We start from the raw sequence: 9,951 nt of genomic DNA, 5'->3' as shown, positions 1-9,951 counted from the left end.
TAGATGCGGAATGAGTCCTCCTAGCCAGTAAAGACAGCCGTTACCATATGTCGGCCATTTTGTGTCAGTCCCATTCGCTAAACTGTGATTTTGAAATTGCGAGAATTGCTCCATTTCTAACAGATTTTCAAACAGATTTTATATATAAATGTTAGCAATGCACTTAATTAAATGTAAATTTAGAAATAGTTGTATGTATTATTTTTAACCAGTCTGAAGACTTTGAACAACTATATAAATAGGGTTTGACATAAACCAAATCGGTTGAAAGTCCTTCATGATTTCGCCGTGTTAAGTATTTTAGAGGAGAAAATCACTCAACTTAAGTTCACTGCAACAGAGCCCTCCTGTTAACGTTATCGAGTTCAACTTTTTGTATATAACGGAAAACACAGACAAGTCTGAAAAAGCAGTTTCTGCTCTTGCACCCCTCTTTAAAATAAACTGCTGTATTTTAAGCCAAACAGTTGTGTTTGATAGAACAATATATTTATATGCTGCAATAGCAGATTCATGGTGCGTTAAGCCCCCGAACTATTTTTAATTTGTCCGTTTTACCCAGGAAACCCTCGTTTACAGACGTCGCACAACCGCTTTTGTTTCAACCCAGCCATAAAACAAAGGTAATTAATTATATTTATTATTTAAAATGTCTGGCATTTTTAGCTTAGAATCATTAATTGATTCATAATATTTAGTTTAAAAAAAAAAGACTCTAAAATATTATTCGCATGCGTATTTAAACTTATAAACAAATTACGTCACAATGAAGAAATTGGTGTCTGTAAAAAGGTCACGGATATCTACCTCATAACTATTGCTTAATTGTGTGTTTTGCTTTTTGTTTTTTGTTACTGTCGCATTTTCTCCGATATGTTAGATGATAAATAACCGATTCAAACAAAGAAAAATTGAAAAACAAAGTTTGAAAGGGTAAATATATGAAAAAGAACATCTCGACCACTCCTTGATGTCCGCGATTTCTGCATCGTGACACCTTGTAATATTACCATGTTTTACCCATTAAATCCCCCAAAAATCCGGCTGTGGCCATTCACATCTGTGTCTTGATACTCGATGATACATGCTACATGGAGTTTTTGGATCGAGACAAGGTCAGTAGGCGATAATATCTTGTTGAAATCATGGGGTCTTTAATTCTGCTCTCACATGCTCTCACCTCCGGTTGGGGTTGGCTGTTTATTTATTTATTTTAAAGCCTCCTGTTCAAAATTTTTCTTCCCCCAATAAATTGAGATTTTAAGCTTTCCAATGATGTATCACACATGCATATAGGACAATTTTGAAATTTGGCCAAATTGGGGGTCTCAGAGCGGAACTTCAAGTCACCTGAGTGTTTTCTGCCATATGTTCTTCATACTGTATATGCAGGGGTGACAGTGGGCCAGAACGGTCAGGAACGCAGTTCCGGTTTAAGACTCCGGGCCAGAACGCAGTTCCAGTATAAGATTCAGGGCCGGAATATATTCCATATCACTCTGCATATCATTCATTTGTACTTATTTTTCTGAATGTATATTACTTATATCTTTATTATTAAAAAAAAAAAAAAAAGTAAATGTTAACATTAACTTCAATTTTAATATACATTCTATGTTCTTAAGTAGTTAAAATTAAGATTTGGAATTTATTATGCGAGGAAATGAGGGAAAATAAAAATTAGGAGATGGAGGTTGGGGTTATTGCTGTTTTTGTTAACTTTTATTTTGCAAATCATTGAAAAAATACAAATTTGAACGAAAATCAGTTTTTGTATGTGTTATAGAAATAACTGTACTAAAACAGTTTTCTTTGCATTTCAGTAGTTTAAGAGGTTTGACCCCCTGCAAAATGAAAGGAAAAAATAAACAAATAAATAAATAAAATTTCTGGCTTCGTGGTGACCTTCACGTCGGGGAGTTCCGGCAAGAATTTCTAGCCACTTTCACCCCTGTGTATATGCAATATTTCAGTCTTCTAGATGCTGATAAATGGAAGTACGCTTGCGCCCAAAATCGGCTGACGTCACGACTATCACACTAAAATACACTCAAATCAAATAGATCGATAAATGCATGTATGCATGCATATTAATTTGATAAATTTTAGGTCGTCCAGCTTGACATCAATTGACTTGCAGGGGAAAATATTACCACAAGAGGATGGGGGCAGTGCCCACCCACGGACACGCTTTGCCCACCCAAAGAAATCTGGATGTAATACTAACGGCAGTCTGGGCGCCACGTATGGTATCCCATTCATATAGTACTGATGTGTTCTAAGCTTTAATCTTTGCGTTGTTACCTCCTCTTTCACCTTAAAAAAAAATTAAATGAAAAGTTGTTTTTGTTCCTAGGGGACGCTACGCACATTTACGCCTTTTTTTTTATTTATTATTATTATTATTTTTTTTTTTAATCGAAGTTTTTACCAGTGTTCACCTGGCTGTTGAGTTTGGCGAGTTTTGAAGCATTCTGTGGGGCTCAAAGTAGGGTTCAAAGCGTCGGCGGGACAAAGAATGACTGCTAGGGGGCGCTACATAGTGTACTGTATTTGGAATTTGTCTTTACACGGTATCAAACATTGCACCTGTTTTGACCTGCCTGCCGATTTTGGTGCCTTTTGAAGCATTCTAAGGGGGGGTCACATTGAGTTTAAAGGGGCTGCGGAACAAAGTATAACTATAATAATAATAATAATAAAACCGAGGAACTTCAATAGGTTACCTAAAAACAAAAACATTGTCACCTACATGTCCATACTGTTCAGTTATGGATTTGTTCTAAGTCAAATAAAATCAAATTAATTTTTATTTGTTTAGACCAAATCACAACAACAGTAATCTCAAGGAGAAATCAAAACATGTTTTAAAGTGCAGTAGCCCTACGCTGGATTTCGACCTACTTGAGCATTGTAGTTTTTTTTTGCCCCCTCAGGTAAGACTAATGCCCACCCACACCTGGCATCCTGGTAACACCACTGCAATTATGCAATTATGGGTTATTCCCAATCTCGCTCTCAGTAAATTGCACATGAGGTCAAGACGGCTACGTGGCAGCGCCCAAGCACAACAGCGCCCCCCAGCGTACGCCAGGATCAGCAGCTCATTTGCTGATGTGCAGATGTGTGATGATAGCGGAAGGTCTGAGCTGAGGCGGGCTCGTCCCACAGAGCCAAGTGTTGGGGGCCAACGTCCACGGGCTGCACGGTCTTATCTCTGCAGGCTTTCTAACACATCAGCATTGGCCAGAGCACAGACATTTTCCACCTGAGGGCCCAGGCCGACGGATTGCTCTAGGAAACCCACGGAAATTGCTGTTTCGCGTCGGCTTTTTTCCCTCCTCCGCTAAAGTTCACAATGCAGGGCAGCTTTGTTTTGCTGCTGCTGGCGGCTTTCACGCTCACTGGGGGACTCGTTCGAGGCGACGACGACGACAATGCAGCCGAAGAGCTCCAGGTGGAGACCTTGGTGAGTTCCACGCAACATAAACGATGCATTTGAAGAAAGGCAAGACTAACAGTCAACTCTTTTGCCCTAAGATGAAACCCGAAACTTGCACCGTTCTCTCCACGATGGGCGACACGTTGCAGATCCACTACACGGTAGGATGCAATTAAATCACTGCACGAATAGTGATCAACACAGTTCTAGCTAAATATGCTATTTGGTGTGTTAGGTAAGCCTCGATATTGAGATACTGGTCGACCGCTGATGTGCAGCGTGTGCAGGGGGCCGTTGTGTGCAACACGTCAGCAATAACACGAGAGCAGATCATCCACACGTTCACATTGCCAGGCTGGCTAGCCTATCTGACTGCATTGGTGCACACGCACATTCAGTGTTAATCTGCACAATCACACTAATGAAATCAACCACTCGTTACGTCAGTGTTGCTTCATTTCTAATCAGATTGCAGACATTCACTCGCATTCAAATTGATACAGTGCCGTGTAGTGATTTCAGATTGCAGATTTCCCAAATTCCCAAAAACCATCCACAATCAGATTCATTGCCATGGACAATTTCCAGCCTTCAATTGACCTCACGAGTGGTTTGGGGAAGGTGGGAGGAAGACTGTGCATCCAGATGAGAGTGATGAAAGCACAGAAACTCCACATGGGAAGGCCAGAGCCAAGAATCAAGCCTCAATTCTCAGAATCACTTTTCCGTCCCATTCATGTTTTTTTTATGAGAAGTTTGTCTGCGACCACGGCAAAAATCTGTAAATATTAGTTTATAAAGTGAAATGAAATGGCATCTCGAGTTTTTAACCCTTTCAATTGTTTTTTAACCCTCGCAGGGCATACATTTAACTCATTGGCTGCCATTGAGGCCCCTCCCAGTCATAATGGATTGGACGTCAACCACCGTCAATGGCACTGAAAAATGAACATTCACAGCCAGTCTTTCACCATCAATGGCATCCGATGAGTTAACACTATAGGGGGTATGGGAGGAATCAACCTTAGACTGTTACTCGGGGCTGTCACCAGTGTGTATTTCTGTTTTTAATCATTAATTTCATTTTTTAAATAACATTATCTTAATTTATGAATTTATTTATAGTTATTAAAGAATCTTTTTTTTTTTTTTAATTGTCACTTGCTCTTTATAGGGATATATGTCTTAAGTGTCAACCTTTAAATAGCTGACCACTGTAGAGACCACTGTATCTGAAAGAGTTCAAGATACAAGCTGTTACTCAGTCTATTTTCTTGGTCTTATGTTCTGAGCAAAAAATTGAGTTCCAAATGCCAGATATGGTGGCATGCCATAGCAGTGAACAATTCTTCAAAAGAGAACAGTGTTTAGTTAAAACTGTTTATTGAACTCCCAGATTGTAATATTCTAACCAGCATGGTATCTTGACGGCAGCATCTGTCAGCTTTCTCAGCGGGGTGGGGAAAGTTTTTCCTACAGGGGCCTTTCCGCTAATTTCTTTGAATCATTAACAATGTTCTTCTTCTGCATACCAGGGTAAACTGATGGATGGCAAGGTCATCGACTCCTCGCTATCTCGGGACCCACTTGTTGTCGAGTTGGGGAAGAGGACAGTCATTTCTGGTGGGTGAAGAGCTCAACTCATTGACTTGAATACAGTGAAACGCATGACATAACTGTAAGAAAGTTTGCTTACTTTGGGAATTGACTTTGCCTTTATTTCTTCTTAGGACTGGAACAAAGCTTGATCGGCGTGTGTGAAGGGTTTGTAAAAAAAAAAAAAAAAAAAAAATTGTAATACTATGAGATAATAATGCGAATGTATTTACTTCTTGCTTAGTTAGTTTCCTCTCCACTCTCATTCAGGCAAAAAATCAAAGCCACTATTCCATCTCACCTTGCCTATGGAAAGAAAGGTTACCCTCCTACAATTCCAGGTACAGACTACACAAAACACATGCATTTTATCCATGCACTACATTATATTATACAATGATATCTAAAGGATTTGTACGGCTGTGTAAAAGAAATGTTACTGACTCTAATTTTTGTGATTTTCCTAGCCAATGAAAGACATTTATTCAGATAAAATTGGGAAAAACTAGTAACAATAAACTTAAGTTTCATTTTTGTATGTAGCGAGACTGCGAATGGCGTACTACAAGCAATACGTCACTTTTGCTCATTAATATTCATGACATTAGTAATTGTGGTGAGGCAGTCAACCTCCTGTTTGTCCCTAATAGTGAATGAATGGAAATAGTGCACGAACGAGATGTTTACTGAGCTAAACCTACCAATTCTGTCCTAAAATGATGTCCCTGGTGCCAAATTCACCTGTAAAGATGTGAAAGAACATAGAAATGTTCAGTTAAAGAGATGAATTGAGCATCTAGGGCTAAAAAACACGAACCGACCTGATCCAGAGTTAGCATTTTTATCGTCACCTTGTTCTTGTGTGCATTGCCTTACGCCACTGACAATGACGTTCTCCTGTTTCAACAATCTCTCCTTTACCACCATATGCCCTGTCTTTCCTATATATTATGTCCTCTGGTTGTCTTAAGTCTCTGACCGTTCTTGGGGGCAATTTACATTGTTTTTTTTTTTTGTGTAGCGTTCACAACTGCTACTCAGTGACTGCCAACAAACAATGTAAATTTTTTCATTAATAACAAATCTTGATTCTATAATTTATTTACACTTCCCCCTTACTAAAGTTGTTTTTACAAAAGAAAAGGTAACAGTGGCATTCAGATAAAATTTTAATTTTTTTAGGTCATTCATTGTAAGACAGAAGCAGCATGGCAAAACGCCACGCGAAAAAAATAAGTAAAAATATCAAAATGGCTTACCTCTGAAGGACCACAGCCCCCAACAAAATGTTTATTGCATATGAAATGTGAATGGCTTTACCTTGCTGGCATTAAACTGGTCTTTTGGACGTCTGTGCAAGTTGATCCATTCTTCACATTTTTTTCCTCCGAGTTTTTTGGTTTCGGGAATCGTATGAAGAAAATATCCTTCATATGTCGTAATATCTAAAGTCGTTTTTACAAGTTCCATAGCAGCAGTCTTTCATCGCCATGTTCTTTTTTGAAAGATTAGTGGAGAAAACAAGCAGATATAATATGGATGTATACGAGGGCGTGTCTATAATGTCCCCCTTCCGCGTTACGATGGCGACATCACGGTCTAAAAATAGCATTCGTGCGGTACGCTATTCAAAGGAATACGACTTATGTTCACCAATTCTTTTCCATTTTGTTAACGCGCCATTAAATCCCGTCAGTAAATATTATGTCATAAAAAGCTATTTATTCATACAAAAGTTGAAAAAAAAAAAAAATTAAAAGCCAATAAATCTTAAATAACATTTTCATTTCATTTTCAATTTTCAGTTGCTTTATTCTTCCTGAACAGAAAATTAAATAAATAATATATTAAAGAAAAAAGCTTCACTGAACCTCAAACGGTAATGACTGCTGATTCCTCGTTTAAAATGGGTATATAACCATTTAAAACAATACTTTACATAAAACTAATTTTACATTGGATAGCATTAGTGCTAACCACTAAGGTAATGCATGGTAAACATGAAAACTATTGTGTGCTTATTTACCTTCAAAGTTGTGAACATAAGCAGACACCTACAGTTTACAGACTTTGCTGCGTCTTGTAATCTGATGTGGAAGACTGTGCTCAAATAATATAATGCACTTCCTTAAATGAAAAGAGAAGTGGAGCAGCTAGTGAGTAAAAAAGGCTTGGTTCAAGAACAGCCGGAAGTAAGCAAGCTGCATAAGACAGTGTGAACACAGAGCTGTGGCAATCATTGTATTTAAGAGTGAATGGAACGGGCAGCTTTTCGCTATGTACACGTGGAGGAGTCTATTTGTGCAAAGCATGTAGTGGGTTAAACAGCTGGCAAACAAAAGGACATTTCTATTAGAAAATATGGTATTTTTTCAGTGTCTCTAACACTTAGTAGGTTTTAATGTTAGAACCCACAGATTGCTAATCCCATGAATTTAAAGAACATATACATTATTTGAAGTGTTCCACTTCCAGTTATTACAGTATGTTGTTCTCAATGTGCTTTAGGTGATGCTCCTCTTGAATTCGAGGTGGAGGTCATCTCGTTGACACAGCAGACACCTTGGCAGAAGATGGTGAATGATGTGTTCCCCCTCGTTTGTTTGGCACTGGTGCCCACGCTACTCGGCTTGGTGGGACTCTACCTCTACAACAAGGCCAAAGACTCAAAACCCAGCAAAAAGAAGTCAAAGGATAAGAAAAGCAAAAAGAAATAAGGACAGGACAAAGAACTATTTAAATCAATATTTTTGAAATGTGTTCTCTTTGTGTTGACTTTGTAAAACATCACTTTGTAAAGGTATACCTGGAATTCAAATCTTTCATTTATCGGATGTTGATTGTACAGTTTGCAGCTTCAGTGATCTTCTCTTGCCTATTCGATGTTGCATCTCAGACAAATTTTTATCCTCCATATACTTAACTGTTCAACACGTAAAAAATTCAACAGACAGACAAAAACAACACATTTTCCAATCCAAAGATGAATTTGTTTTATTGGACTGCATGTTTGAGTTACAATCTGTCATTTTGGCTGATTTGTTAGCCTGGCTATTGATTTGTACTCAAACAATTTTGAATTAAACTTTAAAAAATGTTTTTTTTTTCTTATTATTTTAGACATGGTGTTTTACACTCTGCCTTTGACCGCCTCAGTGTTAGACTTGTGTCTGTTATAAAAATGGGGAAAATTAAATCCTTGTTCTAATTAAACACTCTGGTATGGGGATTTTTGTCTTTTTCTTTTCCTCTTCAGACGATGAAGTCAGATCTCTCAAAAGTAAATGCGTGTATGAGTGATCCTGTACCACAAAGTAGCCTTAGAGGTCATACATCAAAATAGGGAAGTGTAAAGCTAATGTTGTTCATTTATAGTATACAGTCAGGCCACACACACAGGCCAAAATTATTGGCACCCCTGCAATTCTGTCAGATAATGCTCAATTTCTCCCAGAAAATGATTGCAATTACAAATGTTTTAGTAGTAATATCTTCATTTATTTTGCTTGCTATGAAAAAACAAAAGAGAATGAAAAAAAATTTAATCATTATTATTTTACAGGAAACTCAAAAAATGGGCCGGACAAAAGTATTGGCACCCTCAGCCTAATAACTTGTTAGCACAACCTTTAGACAAAATAATTGTGAACAACCGCTCTGGTATCCATCAATGAGTTTCTTACAATGCTCTCCTGGAATTTTAGACCTTTCTTGTTTGGCCAACTGCTCCAGGTCTCTGAGATTTGAAGGGTGCCTTCTCCAAACTGCCATTTTCAGATCTTTCCACAGGTGTTTTATGGGATTCAGGTCTGGACTCATTGCTGGCGACTTTAGAAGTCTCCAGTGCTTTCTCTCAAACCATTTTCTAGGGCATTTTGAAGTATGTTTTGGGTCATTGTTCTGTTGGAAGACCCATGACCTCTGAGGAAGACCCAGCTTTCTCACACTGGGCCCTACATTATGCTGCAAAATTTGTTGAAGTCTTCAGACTTCATAATGCCATGCACACTGTCGAGCAGTCCAGAGCCAGAGGCAGCAAAGAAACCCCAAAACATCAGGGAACCTCCGCCATGTTTGACTGTGGGGACCGTGTTCTTTTCTTTGAAGGCCTCGTTTTTTTCCTGTCAACTCTATGTTGATGCCTTTTCTGAAAAAGCTCTACTTATGTCTCATCTGACGAGAGAGGTAAGTTTTGGCAAACTCCAGCCTGGCTTTTTTACGTCTCTGGGTCAGAATTGGGGTCTTCCTTGGTATCCTACCATAGAGTCCCTTTTCATTCAGACGCCGACGGACAGTACAGGTTGACACTTTTGTACCCTCGGACTGCAGGACAGCTTGAACTTATTTGGATGTTAGTTGAGGTTCTTTATCTACCATCGGCACAATCTTTCGTTGAAATGTCTCGTCAATTTTTCTTTTCCATCCATATCTAGGGAGGTTAGCCAGCGTGTCATGGGCTTTACACTTACTGATGACATTGCACATGCTAGACACAGGAACATTCAGGTCTTTGGAGAAGGACTTATAGCCTTGAGATTGCCCATGCTTCCTCACAATTTTGCTACTCAATTCCTCAGACAGTTCTTTGGTCTTCTTCCTTTTCTACATGCTCAATGTGGTACACAAAAGGACCCAGAACAGAGGCTGAGTCAACTTTAATCCATTTTAACTGGCAACAAGTGTGATTTAGTTATTGCCAACACCTGTTATCTGCCACAGGCAAGTAACAGGTGCTGTTAATTACACAAATTAGAGAAGCATCGCATGATTTTTCAAAGGGTGCCAATACTTTCGTCTGGCCCATTTTGGGAGTTTTGTGTAAAATGAAAAAGATTTTTTTCCCCCCATTCTGTTTTGTGTTTTTCACTGCAAGCAAAATAAATGAAGACATTACTACCAAAGAATTTGTAATT

General features: G+C 38.5%; 1 protein-coding gene across 1 annotated transcript; it reads left to right on the top strand.

Moving 5' to 3' along the window:
* The first annotated feature begins 3,095 nt into the window (after positions 1-3,095).
* On the top strand, positions 3,096-8,499 carry fkbp11 (FKBP prolyl isomerase 11). Its single transcript, XM_057846104.1, has 6 exons — positions 3,096-3,469; positions 3,541-3,603; positions 4,978-5,065; positions 5,173-5,206; positions 5,309-5,379; positions 7,547-8,499. The coding sequence occupies exons 1-6, from the start codon at positions 3,359-3,361 to the stop codon at positions 7,753-7,755; spliced, it is 576 nt and encodes a 191-aa protein (XP_057702087.1). The 5' UTR covers positions 3,096-3,358; the 3' UTR covers positions 7,756-8,499.
* The last annotated feature ends 1,452 nt before the right edge of the window (positions 8,500-9,951 follow it).

The sequence above is a fragment of the Corythoichthys intestinalis genome, chromosome 9, assembly GCF_030265065.1.
Source record: "Corythoichthys intestinalis isolate RoL2023-P3 chromosome 9, ASM3026506v1, whole genome shotgun sequence".
Lineage (NCBI taxonomy): Eukaryota > Metazoa > Chordata > Actinopteri > Syngnathiformes > Syngnathidae > Corythoichthys > Corythoichthys intestinalis.
This window is presented reverse-complemented; position numbering and strand designations above follow the sequence as displayed.

Bases quoted from the DNA above. Each gene is read 5' to 3' on its own strand.
- fkbp11 (XM_057846104.1), top strand. From the start codon at position 3,359: ATGCAGGGCAGCTTTGTTTTGCTGCTGCTGGCGGCTTTCACGCTCACT. The intron at 3,470-3,540 runs GTGAGTTCCACG...TTTTGCCCTAAG, and splicing joins AGCTCCAGGTGGAGACCTTG to ATGAAACCCGAAACTTGCAC. The intron at 3,604-4,977 runs GTAGGATGCAAT...TCTGCATACCAG, and splicing joins CGTTGCAGATCCACTACACG to GGTAAACTGATGGATGGCAA.